This window comes from Cornus florida, unplaced genomic scaffold (genome assembly GCF_030987335.1).
Source record: "Cornus florida cultivar Cherokee Brave unplaced genomic scaffold, ASM3098733v1 CherokeeBrave_3.0.0_Hap2_Chr10, whole genome shotgun sequence".
Classification (NCBI taxonomy): domain Eukaryota; kingdom Viridiplantae; phylum Streptophyta; class Magnoliopsida; order Cornales; family Cornaceae; genus Cornus; species Cornus florida.
Genome location: NW_026775580.1, coordinates 60,228,541 through 60,245,205, shown reverse-complemented (window position 1 = coordinate 60,245,205; position 16,665 = coordinate 60,228,541). Strand labels below are relative to the sequence as shown.

Genomic DNA, 16,665 nt, shown 5'->3' with positions numbered 1-16,665 from the left:
CTACTCTGGAATAAGGGAATGGATTAACTATAAAAGTTAAGTCCAACTTATATTTATGTCAGGTCAATAAACAGTTGAATGACATAACTTGGTTTTGGATGGATTTATATATATATGATTATGGTACCGTGATATGAGTTTGAGTCTCAGGATTATGGTTAGGGTGCGTTATATTGCTTATGATGGATAACTAGACTTAGTAGACATCTGGTCCCCTGGTAGGTCTAGGTATACATGCCCACTTTATGTGCGATTTGCATGTTACCTTCTATTCAGGTTGAGACAGACTTATGGTCTAGTGAGCGTCCTATAGTGTGTATTTATATATATATGGACTATTTAGCTATTGTTGAGTTATCTAGAATGTATCTACGTATCAGGTCTCTGTTTAGATTATAGTAGAGTAGAACTTGTTCGTAGGCCTGACCCACTATTATTTTTTTCAGGTGCTCGTCAGTTCCAAGCTTAGAGCTTGTTCGTGCTGAGCAGAGACAGTTCACTCACTCCTCTGACTACGTAGGACTATTTATTTATGTTTCAGTTTTGGATTTTCTTTTTGGTTCAGTTTAATTACAGTTGGGATGTTATTAGGGGTCCACTAGATGGATTCCCGAGTTGTAACAAATATTGGAGGTTTTAGATTTAGTGGATTATTTAATTATTATATTTAGGATTTATTATTTAGATTCTTTCAACCTATTTATTCTTTATTCTTTATTTCTTTTGTAATCAATGCTTGTTTATATACTTAATTGTTTGGTATCCCTCGGATCTGTGTTCGAATTTGATCATCCGTGGCTCTAGAATCGAAGGGTATCACATGTTGCGGGTCGACAATAGCAGATTCTAAGGGAGCACGATCTAGAGCCCTGATTGAAGTTTCTTGAAGCGACTATGATATAAAGGTGAGAAAGGCTAGGGTTGTGATAATATAAATGAGAATGAGTGAGCAACGTCGTTTTTAGGTTTTAAGTTAGCACTCCAGTGTTAGGAATTAATTTCTCTGAACAGTACAGAAAGTAGAGAAAGTGAGAAATCTTTCTCACTTTCTCTTCTCTTCACAAAATTAGAAAGTACTTTCTTAAAATGAAAAAGTGAAAGTAATTTAATAAACGTAATTTCACTTTTATTTTTGCTTTTTCAGAATTGACAGTAGAAAGTAAGAATTAATTCATGTTAGTGAACAGGTCCTAAGGTAAGGAAAGCAGTAAATACACGAGTCAAAGTAATAAATTAACATTGTTGTCCTATATTTCAAAAAAAAAAAAAAACTATTATCCTACCGAAAATGAGTAAGTGCAACGAATGTGTGACGAACGTGCAATGAATGGACCTAAAGCTACACTGTAGAAGCTTATTAGACTAAGTGTTGTTAAAGTCTACTGGGAACAATATGTTAGTTCAGATATGCTGGTGCAAGATGTAACGACCCACTCCACAATATGGTATGATATTGTCTGCTTTGGGCCTGAGCTCGCACGATTTTGCTCTTGGGCTTCACCCCAAAAGGTCTCATACCAATTGGAGATGACACACTTACATATAAGCACTTCACCTTTCCTCTACCCAGGCGATGTAGGACTATGCACCCATAACTCGCCAATGTGGTAACCTGACAGTGTCTCTCGCACCCGCCCACGACACATCCGTCCATAGGGTCATCACAATCCACCCCCCTTAGAGGCCGGATGTCCTTGTCGGCACACTTCTGGCTGGGTCAGGCTCTGATACCATTTGTAACGACTCACTCTACCACATGGTATGATATTGTCCGCTTTGGGTCTGAGCCCGCACGGTTTTGCTCTTGGGCTTTACCCTAAGAGGCCTAATACCAATTAGAGTTGACACACTTACATATAAGCACTCCACATTTCCCTCTACCAAGCGATATGGGATTGTACACCCGTAACTCGCCAGTGTGGTAGACTGACAGTGTCTCGCACCCACCCACGGCATACTCGCCCACAAGGTCATCACAATCCACCCCCTTGGAGGCCCGACATCCCTGTCGGTACATTTCCGGCTGGGTTAGGCTCTGATACTATTTGTAACGACCCACTCCACCAATGGTATGATATTGTCCGCTTTGGGTCTGAGCCCGCACGGTTTTACTCTTGGGTTTCACCCCAAAAGGCCTCATACCAATTGAAAATGACACACTTACATATAAGGACTTCACCTTTCCTCTACCCAGGTGATGTGGGACTATGCACCCGTAGCTTGCCAACGTGGTAGCCTGACAGTGTCTCTCGCACCAGCCCACAGGGTCATCACAATCTACCCCCCTTGGAGGCCCGACGTCCTCGTCGACACACTTCCGGCTAGGTCAGGCTCTGATACCATTTGTAATGACTCACTCTACCACATGGTATGATATTGTCCACTTTGGGTCTGAGCTCGCACGGTTTTGCTCTAGAGCTTCACCCCAAAAGGCCTTATACCAATTAGAGTTGACACACTTACATAGAAGCACTCCAACTTTCCCTCTACCAGGCGATGTGGGATTGTACACCCGTAGCTCGCCAGTGTGGTAGCCTGACATTGTCTCACACCCACCCACGGATCACTCGCCCACAAGGTCATCACAATCCACCCCCCCTTGGAGGCCCGACGTCCCCGTCGGCACACTTCCGGCTGGGTCAGGCTCTGATACCATTTGTCACGACCCACTCCACCACATGGTATGATATTGTCCGCTTTGGGCCTGAGCCTGCACGATTTTGTTCTTGGGCTTCACCCCAAAAGGCATCATACCAATTGGAGATGACACACTTACATATAAGCATTTCACCTTTTCTCTACCTAGACGATGTGGGACTGTGCACCTGTAGCCCGCCAGTGTGGTAGCCTGACAGTGTCTCTTACACCCGCCCATAGGGTCATCACACAAGATCTCTTGCTTGTACATAAATGAGTTATGTTTAATGTAAGCCCAAGCAAGTTTTACCGTTGGATTAGTTTATATATGGACATTACAAATGGATATATAAAAAAATACAAGGGATAATTTCACTGACACCTCCTCAGATTTGGCCAAATATCACTTTCAAACATCTTTCGAAAATAACTATCACTCACATTATAAACGTTTGCTCCGTTTTTCACTTACACCCCAAAAGTTAGTTGACAGGTGTGTTAGACCACTTTTTACATGTAAAAAGACTTTCTTACCCTTTGACTTTGGGTTAACCCACTAAATTATTTCTTTAATTATTAAATGACATGTTTACCCTCATTTGACTTAAGTTTGACTAACTAAATTATTTTCTTTAAGAATTCAAAAGCTTTAAAATTTTGTAAATTTATAAATCATATAATATATACAGACAGACATATATATACTCCTATATACACACATAAACATGTGTGTGTGTGTGTGTGTGTGTGTGTATATATATATATATATTATATTGAAATATATATTATATTATAGACACAAGCACAACAACACCACCAACACCGACGGGATATCAGCACAAGAGACAGCGGCGGCGACACCCTAATCGTGGTGGATGAACACCAAACCACAATCTCCGACCTCACCAATCGTCTCTCCAAAACCCTTCTTAGTGGCCAATCTGGGGTATAGTCCACCACTTGTTAACCAGCCACCTGTGGATATAACGAACTGGTCCCCACTTAATTTTCTTATTATTTAAAGAAAACTGGCGACAGCAAATCGACGACGGCGACGAGAAATATTCAACGGTGATGACGCAACGAAGAAAAGAAGAACTCAATTGCTGTCTTACTAGGAGTTACGACAATCGATAGGCTAGCCATACCGAATCCGTTCATTTCCCGCGGCGGCTGGGGAACCTTCAAAGACTATATATATCTTCATATATGTAGACTGATCGATCAATCATACAATTTCAAAAGGCCCCTAATAATTACTCTTGACAGGAATCATTGATGAAGATGGGTTCGGGTTGGAATTGGGATTGGGGAGATGATTTTAGGGTTGATTTGTGTTGGCGATGGCTTGATTTGCATGATTTTGGGGATGATTTGTATTGGAGAAATTACATCAACATCGTGAAGAAGGCTCGCTTCACCTTTTAGGTTTGACTGAAACTTTCTCGCCAGCTTCTCATTGATGCTTAGAGCTTCCTGGCGGTGTTTATGGAGTTTTCGCAGCGGGAGAGGACGCAATATATATATATATATATATTACCCACCATACTGCCTCTAAATCCCACTATAAAAGGAAGTCTCTGTTGAGTAGGGAAATTGAATGAGATAAGAAAGCCTGAGATATGTGAAATATAATTTTATATAAATATATATAATACCCAGTATGCTGCCTATAAATCCCACTGTAAAAGGAAGTCTTTGTTGAGAAGGGAAAATAGAATGAAAGAAGAAAGCCTGACAAATGTGAAATATAATTAACTTAAATAATCTGTAACCATAAACATGTAACAAAAATACAGCTTAAATCCTCTTTTGATGACGTGTGCTAACTACTTTTTTTGGCCTTTGAGTGCTCTCTCTATAGAGAGAGTATTATACAGGAACCAAAAATATATAATTTAATTTATTCCAGGTGGGGTTGTCGTCGTCATCGTCTTTGTCGACGATCGTCTTCTGCTTGGTGCTATGGTAGCTGGCGATCGAAACAATCGACCGTACACGTCCATCTTGGAAGCCAAACAGAAAGTGGGTCCAGAAAGTATAATTAGTCAATAATTAGGGGTATAATAGTTATTTAGCTTATCTAATATTTTGAAATAAATATGATTAAAAAATTAGGGACAAAGTTGTCTTTTCCTATTTTTTAACGGATACTGTGACGGAAAAGCGAAAATGGACCTAAGTGATAGTTATTTTCGAAAGATGTTTGAAACTGATATTTGGCCAAACCTGAGGGGGTGTCAGTGAAATTAACCCAAAATACAAACAAACAAAAAAATAAATATATTTTTAATTTTTTGAACTCAAAATATTAATATACAAAAAAATTAATAAAATAATAAATAGCGATTAACCCATACTATGAGCAACTGGTAGCAATACACTATAGCTAGCCACGTCAGCACAATTGCTGATGTGGCTAGCAGTCCACATCAGCATTGCTAGCTGGTATAGCTATTGGCTACCCTTAGTTGGAAGAATTGCACACATATACTGACGTGGCATCTGTAGCTATTCGTCCTAGCATCTCCCACGTGGGTTCAAGCAAGGATTTGTTCACTCGGCTTTCTTCTATAGTGGTGGGATCAAATACCAAATTTGGATGCAAAAAATATTAGTATACCTTTACATGGTAAATTACATTGACCTCCCTTTTGAATGTCTAAATAATAGGATATTTCCTCTAATTTCAAAAATTAGACTAACCTCCAATGTAGTTCTAATAAGAGTAACAATGGCCTTCTTTATCAAAAAATTCGTCAATATTTTCTGCTTATGTAATGCTTGACATTTATTTAAAATCCAAATTCGCCATTAAAAAATGTTCATCATATTGTTCTGGATGTTCTAACCAAAAAATTACCGAAACTGTGCAATTTCTTCCATTAATATTTCCCAAAACAAATTAGAAATAAAATTAAACCATAAGCTTCTCAATAATCACAAGAGCAATTAATATAATGGATCAAAAGTGAAGGTTTTAGAAAATTTAATCCACAAAATATCAATACAAATGCAAAGAGACACTGAGAGAGAGAGTTTAAAAGATTACTTGAACAAAAAATATTTTTAGAAGCAATAGATCTTTAAGCCACATATATGAATAAAACATCTGAAGAAAATCAACGAAATCAAACACAATCAACCCTTAACCCAAACCACAAGTATGAGAAACCTCATAAAACCATATAAATCGTGAGGAAGGGAGGGAGTCTATGTGTTGCACTTGAGTAGAAAGTGTTACTGTGTTTTACCTAAAGAAAGAGAGCTTGAAGAACCAGATCCACCTTCTCTTTGTGTAAATAATGATCTTTAAGAATCACATCCATATTTTCTTAGTTGTAGAGAGGTTGAAGAGAAAGAATAGATGTGTTGAAAAGAGGTTGAAGAGAGAGAGAATAGATGTTGCGCCGCTTATGTTATAAACGAAATAGGGTTAGCGTCAATTTTTTAAGTCCCAAAATTGTTCTCCGTGCTTTCAAAAGAGTCTCTCATCGTCTCTGAAAATTCTAAAAATAGGTTTAAATTGTTCTCTGAAAAGTCACACTATGGGAACTCAGTTTTATAAAAACTGTTTCTCAAAAATAGACCCAAGCAGGGAAAAAAAAAAAAAAATGTTTTCAGTTTTGTGTAACTCCCAAAATAGAAAACTGTTCTGGGAGTTGTAATCCAAACAGAACCTAACTTTCTCGTCATTAACTTTACAACTAGATGAAGATTGATTGCAAGTTCTTCTCAGTTATAATAAAAAGGTCTTTGCTACATTCCACTATGGACAAGCCCGAACAAACACTCCACGAACATTCAAATATTTAGAGCTTAAGTAATAACTGAAAGTAACGATTACACCAAGGAAAACAATAAAAACACATGATTTAAAGCGATAAATTAACATTGTTATCCTATATTTCGAAAAAAAAAAAAAAAAAAATTGTTATCCTTTTGAAAATGAGTAAGTGCAACGAATGTGCAATGAACATGCAATGAATGAACCTAAAGTTACACTATAAAAGTAAGTGTATTAAACTAAGTGTTGGAGTCCACTGGGAATAATATGTTAGTTTAAATATGCTGGTGTAAGATCTTTTACTTGGACATAAATGAGTTATGTTTAGTGTAAGCTCGAGCAAGCTCTGATGGAATCTCATGTAATAATAAACTTTTGTTACAATAGGTGAGAGTTGGAATCAATAGGACCTCCAAGTTGCAACGTCAATTAAGGGAAAATGGATTTTACTGATATGACAACTTAGGACTTCCCTTTTGCCAGGGAATTAAATGCTCTAATTACCTTGTTTGCTCTAGCAAGCTACCAAGCAAATGCCGATTTGACATGACTTTCTGGTCGAACTAAAACTCCTTTGGTTGGATCGAGGCACCTTAGAGCAACCGGTGTAGTGCTTGTTTGGTATGGGACTGGCAAACAGTAAGTCCCATGTGAAGAATCGCAAGAGCAATCGTTGTAGGTAACATACATATTGCGAGTGAAATTGGGCCCACAAATTACAACGGTTGAAAAAATAAGCGATGCACAAGTTGAAAAAAATAAATATAACCATATGTAATGTATTTTTATTTTATTTATGTAATTGTGAGAAAATTAGTAATTTATTTTTATTTTATTTATGTAATTGTGAGAAAATATGTAATGTCTTTTTTTATTTATTTAATTGTGAGAAAATATGTTAATTTAAATGTATTAAAAGATTTGTTCATTCAAATGTATAAGAAATATATATTCAAGTGGTTGAAAAAATAGCCGTTTAAAACAATACAAACAAACAAAAAAATTAATATGTTTTTAATTATTAAATATATACAAAAAAAATAAATAAATAAAATAATAAATAGCGATTAACCCATACCGTAAGCAACCGGTAGCAATACACTATAACTAGCCACGTCAGCACAATTGTCGATGTGGCTAGCAATCCACATTAGCATTGCTAATTGGTATAACAATATTGGCTACCCTTAGTTGGAAGAATTGCGCACCTATACTGACGTGACATCTGTAACTATTCGGCCTAGCATCTCCCATGTGGGTTCCGGCAAAGATTTGTTCACTCGGCTATTTTTTTGTAGTGGTGGTACCAAATGCCAAATTTGGGTAAAAAAAATATTAGTATACCTTTACAAGGTAAATTACATTGACCTCCCTTTTGAATGCCTAAATAATAAGACCTTTCTTCTAATTTCAAAAATTAGACTGACCAATAAAGTAGTTCTAATCAGAGTAACAATGACCTTCTTTATCATAAAATTTCATAAAATTCGTCAATATTTTTTTGACATTTATTTAAAATCCAATTTTGCCATTAGAAAGCTAGAAAAAGACAGAAATTTGTAATTTAAAAATATTAAAAGTATAATGGATATAATGATCTTTTTACCTCTTTAGTAAACCGACTAGACTAACTAACAAGGAAAGTTAGTATTATTTTTGAAACCATAAAGAGGTTATTATTATTTAGACATTAATATTATGTCATCAAATATAAACTACAATATTTAAACTATAATGATATTATTAACTCAATAATATAGAAATTGGGAAACAAATAATATAGAAATTATCGAACGAAAATTTCATATAAAAAAATGGCAGAATATTTAGGATTTACATTTTGTACGTAATCGTATACGGAAGTCTAAAAATAAAATAAATAACAGGTTTTAAGAATTTATTTGTTAATTACTATAAGAACATGGTGGACTAGATCCTGAATGGGCTTTACAGTGCACCTGACCCTCTCTCATCTCTATAGCATATTTTAAGAATATCTATGAATACAGTATATCTAACATATAAATTCCAAAGCCATAGTTCTCCTTTAATTAATCATTTTCACTCCCATTAACCTCTGTCAGGACCTTGAGATCACCACTTCAATAATTTAACATATACACACAGTCACACACACACACACACACTATATAGATCAATAAGGGGTTAACTATATATAATCAATCTTTTGTTTGTATTAAGATTTAAGCATTCGACCATCCAATTCCACACATGTTTAGCTGGTCCAATATTTGTGGTCCTCCAACATCAGCATATATATTAAATTTGCAAATATAAACTAATCTTAGTTTATCATTGGTAATTATATTGTATTATATTCATAGACTCAGTGATCTTTTTAAGCTGGCTTAATTTGTCCCTTGTCTTGGCTTAACCTGTGTATTAATCAAACTTGTCATGCCAATATATATATATATATATATAAGAGGTCAGTAAGTTGTGCATACTACTTTGGGACAAATTAAGTAAAGGGACAAGAAGGTTGGGTAGAAATAGGTCCAATGCTCAACTTTTAGGGGCTCTTGTCCTATTGGCCATGTTTGTGGTGAATGATCTCTATGAGGTTATATTAGTCAAATGCCCACTCTCGTGTCAAGATGGTAAGTACTACTACTTAGGCAAATATTAAAATGAATAACTTGGTAGGGAGAATTTATGACTTTGGGACCAATCAGACTCTTATAAGAAGGGTAGGGCATGAAAAGGATGTGCTTGTATCTGAGATCTGATTCGATTGAAAATTAATCCGTGTTTGGATTGTAAAGTTAAATCTGAAATTCTAGAATTGGGAAACCTCCTAATTTGGTACTCCCAAATACATAAAATTAAAACATGCAATTCAAATTTTTTTAATAAACAAAGAGGTTTGATTAAGTATATTAAAAAAATCAAAAGCTATAATTCAATAATACTTTCTTATCTTTTAAAGTAGAATATGGAGAGTTCAAGTTTCTATAAATATAATTTAAGAATAATACTTAGCTACTTACAGATGAGTAACTTCATCTTACTCACCTTTTATGTGTTCTAATAACGTAATAACATAGTTTTAATAAAAAAAAAATCAAAAAATAAATAATAAAAAAAAAGAAAGAAATTGGATCGACCTGTTTTAATTTGGTAATCACCGTTTCGCTTTTGTCTCTCTTTCATCAATTCCCAAGGCCCTCCTCTCTTTCATCGATTCGCTGTACACTTCTTTTGAAAAATGATGCCTGTGAGTAAACTGTTTCTCTGTGTATGCTTGTGCCATGTGAGGGCCAGAGTTGGTTCAATTCTTTGGGAAGTCATGGTTTTCTTGGGATCCTGCCTTCAAGAAGTGATTTATTTCTTAAGGATGGGATGATCACAGGCTCAGCTGCTGCCGCTTCTCTGTTTTAATTTTGTGGATTATGTCACATTCTCTGTTCTTTGTTGTATGTGACCTGTGAGGGTCGTGCTTGCGAGGGCTGTGGCTTTAGGTCTTCTCTGTACACTGCTTCTCTGTGTGTGTATGTGGCTTTTGAGGACCATGGACTTGGTTCATTGCTCTGCTGCTTGTTTTTAAAGGTTTAGTTGTTTGTTGCGTTTTGGTGAGGGCAACCATCATGTTGGTTTCTCCCTATGCCTTTTGTTGTGTTCGTGTCAGGGTATGCCCTCGGATCTCCCTCTGTCTTATTATTTCATTTTATAAAAAACTTTTCTCCAATTAAAAAATAAATAAATAAATTTTTAAAAATTAAACTCTAAATGTGCAAAGTAAAGAATTAAATCATATCTCCACTACAAGATCTAGTTGAACCCACAGTTCTTGCTTGCATGTTGAGTGATGATGTTCAATGGAGCACGAGAGGAAAAAGAAAAATAACCCAAACACAAATCAGACATGTTCGCTTATTGATTGATGATGTCCCATAGAGGTGAGAAGAAGAAGAAGAAGAGTGGAGAGAGAGGAGGGCAAGGGTTTGGGATACAATGAAAAAGAGAATTAAAAGAGAAAGGGTGAAGAAGAAGAAGAAGAACAGTAGAGAGAGTAGGGCATAGGTTTGGGAATCGATGAAAGAGAAAAAAAAAAAAAAAAAGAAGAGAAAGGTGATTACCCAATTAAAACGGGTCGATCTGATTTGTTGATTTTTTTATTAAAGCTGATGTGTTATTTTGTTATTGGAACACATAAAAAATGAGTAAGATGAAGCTACTCACCGGTGAATAGTTAAGCATTGTCCATTTAGTGTAATATAATGTAATGGTATGTTGTGAGTTTTTTTTGGCTGGCTAGCTTGCTAGCTATATATATAGAAAGTACATTTCAAGGGCTTTTACGCCGAAGCCTATATTCCGTGTTGTCTGAGTAGTTGGGTTGATTCCTGTGCTTGAGAACCTGTGTTTGAGCCTTGTAGCCCTCCTCTCCCCTCTAATCACTAACTCCTAACATTCTTCCGATGAAAATAATAATAATAATAAATGATAATCCCACAAATGGGCCAATTGAGATTTTGGTCCATATTTGTGATCAAATTCATGTAATGCTCAACTGATTTATGTGAGTGGCGAATTCATTCTACTCTTATATGTGAGTGAGAATGATGTCTATCATATAGTTACGATGATAATTGATGTCATATCCATTCTCATAAATGCAAGTCAGAAACGTTCGAACGTTTTATCTTAAATGACCGATCACTCAAGAATCAATGGGTCTAGTTCTCTATGCTAAAGACTCGAGTGCTCGTTATATAGCTCAATTTTCAGCCCATGTTAAGATTCACGTTAGTTACTGCTGCAACAAAATTGCTCTTAATGGGACCACACCAAAGGATGTCCAAGTGCTTCTAAAACTGTTCTCAATTTCTCATGTTATAACACATTGACAAGGCTTTTAGTTTCTAATATCATTGCTGAGCCACGACCAAAACACACAAACACACAGCCAATTACTTTCCATATATGGTTCAGTAAACACAGAATTGAACACTTAAAATTGAAACTTTGAAATTTTTTCTTTTACATTACAACTTATTATATAATAAAAAGAAACTAGAGATGAAAGCTTCAACAGAAAGGCACCTTGTAGAAAAAGATAAACACATAGTAAAAGATACATTTCTGCAACATATGTTGCTATTCATTACCCAATAAACCACTCTCCTCGTAGCTTTTAACAGTGTCGACAATGGTCTCTTCTAATGGCCTAGACTTCCATCCCAAATTCTGCAACTTCTTCGAACTAATCTTTATATCCCGCTTTGTTTCGGTAAAACTGTCATGATATCATCGGATACAAATATTAGTAAATTACCTAATAATAAGAGTGCTACATGTTGATGGGTGAAACTGACCCTGCTTGGTTTAGTTTTCTGAGAACCAGTTAAAAAAAGACATGTTTTCATAGAACTGTCTTTTATAATTCTGTAAAAACAGTTTTCTGTTTTCTAAATTATTGAAAACTGCTTTATGAGTTACAAACCAAACAGACCCTTATATTCCGTGCCTTAAGTTTACTCCATTTTCAGCATTCCTGCAGTGAGAAGCCATAGGATTTGATCTCTATAACATAATAATTCAACTTACCTTTTTGGGTAATTGTAGTTGGGATACATGCTCTTCAACTTTTCCACCAAAACCCTAGATCGAAGTGTGTGTGATGAACATATATATCTCCCCTCTGCTTCAGGCTTTTCATATGCCAGGAGGATTGCATCGGCCACATCACGCACATCTGCAAAAACAAGATCTTCGTCTTCCACGGATTCCTTTCCACCTGATTTCCATACCAGTTCAAGGATATCAAAAATAAAGCAAAACATTTGTACCTAAAGAATGCCAAGGTAATCAATCCTTAATTTCATAGAATACTTGCGAGAATCTGTTTCATTGTCTTTTGTACTTGAATTCCTAAATTAAAGATTACTAACTCCTTGTTGCATAATATTCCAACATGAGAAATAGCCTTGTATTTCATTACCATTTATACTTTCCACTGCCCATTGTGAAAGATTGTTAACCAAATTCTCTGATCAGGATCTTTCACCCCATCTTGGTGATCTGATGTCCAGATTACAATGAAGGTGAACCTTGGCGCAACGATAAGGTTGCTCCATTGTGACTTGGAGGACACGGGTTTAAAAAAAGGAAACAGCCTCTCTGCATGCAGTGGCAAGGCTGCATACATCTCACCTTCCCCAAACCTAGCGATGACAGCCTGACAGGAGCCTCATGCATTGGATTTGCCCTTTTTCTATGTCGGGATTGTCCAATTAAGTATACAGCATCTTTGACTTTGCATAATAAATAAAATAAAATAAAAAACTTAATAGATGTATGTAGTTATAAAGTATAAACCTTTCAAATGGGGCAGGAGATTTAAGCTACTAGCAGTCCTTGTGGACTGCAGCGTTGGCCCTATGCAACTGCTTGGACACACTGTTACAATGTTGATTTCATTTCTTCTTGCATACTCCAGAGCCTCACTCTCTGCTAAAGTTTTGGCAAGCCAATACCATAACTGACATTCATTTTAAAAGAAGCTCAGTATACATTTAATATACACACACACACACACATATATATATATATATATTTGAACCCAAAAATAAAAAATAAAAATAAACAAAATTTACTGTAATATAGATAATTGTAGTTGGTGCCTACTCTATTAGATAGGCAGAAGCAGAGAGGCTAGGCAGGTTATAAGAAGATTCACTAATAAAAGCCATACAGAACAATGTATAAATAATGCTTGCACAAAATAATAACAACAATAATTAAATCTTGATTAAGATCAAATTATAAGACATTCAGAATAATGTGTAGAACTTGCAATCAAATACCTCAGCTGTTTTGCAATATTCCCCATCCGTCCAACAGTTTTCGTCCATGGCCTGATCCTCGGGCCAATTAGGGTTGAAGATAACGGCACCAACAGATGACACAAACACAACTTTTTTCACTTTAGAATTCAGGCAAGCATTTAATACATTGCGCATACCGGTTATAGCTGGTTCAAGGAGTTCTGCCTGTGCAATGCACACATCCATATCAGTTTTAATATACACAATTGTAATATACACTTGTCTAAGCCATTTAGCTAAGGATTAAAGGATTTAATACATTGCGCATACCGGTTATAGCTGGTTCAAGGAGTTCTGCCTGTGCAATGCACACATCCATATCAGTTTTAATATACACAATTGTAATATACACTTGTCTAAGCCATTTAGCTAAGGATTAAAGTGAATTTATACACTAGAGTGCCCAAAGCTTTCACAAAAACAAGCACATTATCCCAATGAAAGAGGAAAGAGTTTAAAAGCACAAAATTTAAACAGAGTTCAAGGGGGATTAATTTGATGAGTGAAATCTTGCCCCGGGATTAGGCACGTCAGAAGGGACTAAATTGGCAACATGGAAAACCCCGGTGCATCCAGCAATGGCAGCACAGAGACCTTCATAGTCTAGCAAATCTGTCTTGAAGAGTTGCAGATTTTCCGAAGCGTTTTTCAGTTTCTTCAAATGACCATTCTTTCTTTCATCACCTAGAAACCATTTTTAACCACAACTTACAATTAATTGCGGGGAAAAAAAAAAAAAAAACACAACTACAGAGACTAATAAATGGGTTGCAAATTTTATTTAAAAATCTTGGAATCAGTGGAAAATTAAGGCTCCAAATGTCTCTTTTGGAAACAAAATAAAAAAATAAACAAATAGATGGCGCAAAAATAGTTTGGGGATAGCTTATTCTGCTTGGTACAGTGGTAAGAAATAGTGAATTTGAATCTACAAATAATGAAAAATGTTTTACTGAATATATGGAATACAGATTTGTTGGCAAAATTTACTAGATTTCTAGGCAAATCCTCAGAAAAGAAATCTAATTCTTTCAAATTAGCTAATTTAATCTCATTCATCTCAAACAACAAAACTCTCTTTTACAGCCAAAACTAAAATTATCGTTTCAACCAATGTAATAAATCTTTCATTTCCATGATAAAATCACTTCCTTCTCATTAAATCCTTCCATCAGTAAGTTGTAACACATTGAATCCAAAATAATAATAAAAATCGTGAAAAGGCGGAGGAGAAGAGTACATACAGGGGTCTCTAACAGTTGCATGGACCATGTAGCCCTTTGAAAGTAGAAAATTCACCACCCATGATGCCACATACCCTCCGCCACCTATCACGCATACTCTCTCTCTCTCAATAGACTGCGCCATCTCTCTCTCTCTCTCTCTCTCTCTCTCTCTTACATGAAGCGTCTCTGTTATAACTTTTAACATACATACATAGGCTGTATTATAGGCATCAGAATCATCCCTATGCCTACTCCAAAGACAAAGACAAAGACAAGTGGACATATGGTCCACCCCAAGGAAGAAATTATTTGGCAGCAATTGAGGTTCCACGTCACTTTGATGACATGGCATCACAAGCCAATAGATTTTGCACAGCTGTATTCCTCATCCTGTTCTCTTTCTCTCACTACATCCACCACGTCGCAGACCCAAAATTCCCCTTCTTCCCCTTCACTCACCGGCGGGCGAAGAACCGGCTGTCCAAGCCGCCGGCAACATCGTGAAGGTCGTCCCAGAATCCACCACCATCCCATCTTTACCTCCCCTATCAACCCTTTTCATGCTCTCCGGCAGGCAATTGAGGAGAGAAGGTGGAGGGCTGAGCCGGCAACATCGTGCCTCTTTTCTCTCTCTTCTCAGCACGTTTTATCTCTCTCTTTTGGTTAATCTTAACCCACCTTTCTCTCTCTGGTTAACTCTCACCACCATAGCCACTGCCACAACCATCTCTCTCCTCTCTCATACGCATCAAAACCCACCAATAATATACCCAAATCAACTTGAACCAGAGGCGAATCGGAGAAGACGAAGTCGACTCTCTATCATCGGCGGCAAGCTGTGTTTTCATGTCCTTTCCCGAAGAATTCGTGAAGCTCACTGTTGTTCAAATATTTCAAGTCTCTTTACAAGATGCGACACAGGACTATACTTGCAGTAATCCAATTGGATGTGCGACCCATGTCGTATGCTTGACGACCGCCACTGTTGTGTCTTTGATTGCAAACAAAAGAGGCACAGTAGAAGCGGAGGAATCAACCGGATTAAATGAATCTGCCAATTGCTTGGTGGCACACAGAAAATGGGTGGACCAATGGCTCGCCGGAGCAGACCAAGTTTAGTCCGGCGTTGAGAGACCAGTTTCGTGAAGCTTCCTGCTCATCCTTCTCAATGACATTTTGTGCGTGTGTGTGTGTGTGTGTTTTTTTTTTTACGCCATCGGCCAACCACCACCGCCATCAATGTTTTCTCTGTATCATGAATGTGACCTTGAAAACCCCATTGGGGAGGCATTAAAGACTCATGCTGTCAGATGGTTGCCGGATTCCGTTGAAGCTTTGGTTTCTGAAGTTCATATTAGGAGGAACAAATCTTTGGTTGAAACAATAATTTGGCTGTTGAAATGTAAAGTGGTAGGAATTTGTTCGGTGGATGATTATGGTTTAATCTTTTGAGCTGTGAAGTGATCCAAGACAGGGCTTTAGTGCATAAAAATTGTAATCAGTTCCTAAAGCGCGTCTACGTTTGTTGCATCTGTTGGTTACACTTGTATCATTCGTCACCTCTAGGCTCTATCCATGTAAATCAATTTCTTTGGTTCAAGTTCATTACCTCTATCCATGTAAATCAATTTCGGTGGGTTTGGTGGGAGAGGCGTCTCTGTCTTCGGCAGCAACGGTGGCTTTTTTGGTGGGAGAGGCAGATCGGTAGGTTTGGTGGGAGAGGTCGTGGCTTTTTTGGTGGTTATGGCAGCAACGGTGGGTAATATATAATAAATATGTTGTCAATATCAAAATTCATCACCTATAAAACAGACAAATCAATCAAATTTTGCCCCAGGCATAGCTTATGTTGGAGCTTAGAGACAGGTTTGAATCTATTTCTCAAGATGACTGTTCTGCGTGTTGAAGGGTTGGTGCGCATGACACATGTTTGCAATTTGGGGTGAGTCCTAAAAGGTCCTGCTCGGGGAGTTTCTATTTTCCAAAAAAAAAAAGAATTAATCAAATTTTTATGTTCTTCTAATTTTATTTTTTTAATTAAAGATCAAATTAAACTCTCTTTGATTCTCTTATAATTTTAATTATATTTTGAGTTGATTTTTTATTTTTATTTTTAAGTGATAATAGCATTTTAATATTGATTGGGTGACGGCATAAGAGAAAA

General features: G+C 36.6%; 1 protein-coding gene across 1 annotated transcript; it reads right to left on the bottom strand.

The window, feature by feature from the left end:
- Window positions 1-11,349: 11,349 nt before the first annotated feature.
- LOC132279014 (cinnamoyl-CoA reductase 2-like) lies at window positions 11,350-16,354 on the bottom strand. The gene is made up of 7 exons (XM_059780931.1): window positions 14,520-16,354; window positions 13,790-13,959; window positions 13,535-13,573; window positions 13,255-13,440; window positions 12,767-12,929; window positions 11,996-12,185; window positions 11,350-11,684 (listed from the first exon to the last, which is right to left on the bottom strand). Exons 1-7 carry the CDS (start codon window positions 14,851-14,853, stop codon window positions 11,546-11,548), a joined length of 1,221 nt encoding a protein of 406 aa, XP_059636914.1. The 5' UTR covers window positions 14,854-16,354; the 3' UTR covers window positions 11,350-11,545.
- Between the last annotated feature and the right edge of the window lie 311 nt (window positions 16,355-16,665).

Coding starts and splice junctions, on each gene's coding strand:
- LOC132279014 (XM_059780931.1), bottom strand. CDS start 14,853: ATGCCATGTCATCAAAGTGACGTGGAACCTCAATTGCTGCCAAATAAT. Junction 13,574..13,789: donor CTGACGTGCCTAATCCCGGG/GCAAGATTTCAC, acceptor TGCATTGCACAG/GCAGAACTCCTTGAACCAGC. Junction 13,441..13,534: donor CTATAACCGGTATGCGCAAT/GTATTAAATCCT, acceptor TGCATTGCACAG/GCAGAACTCCTTGAACCAGC.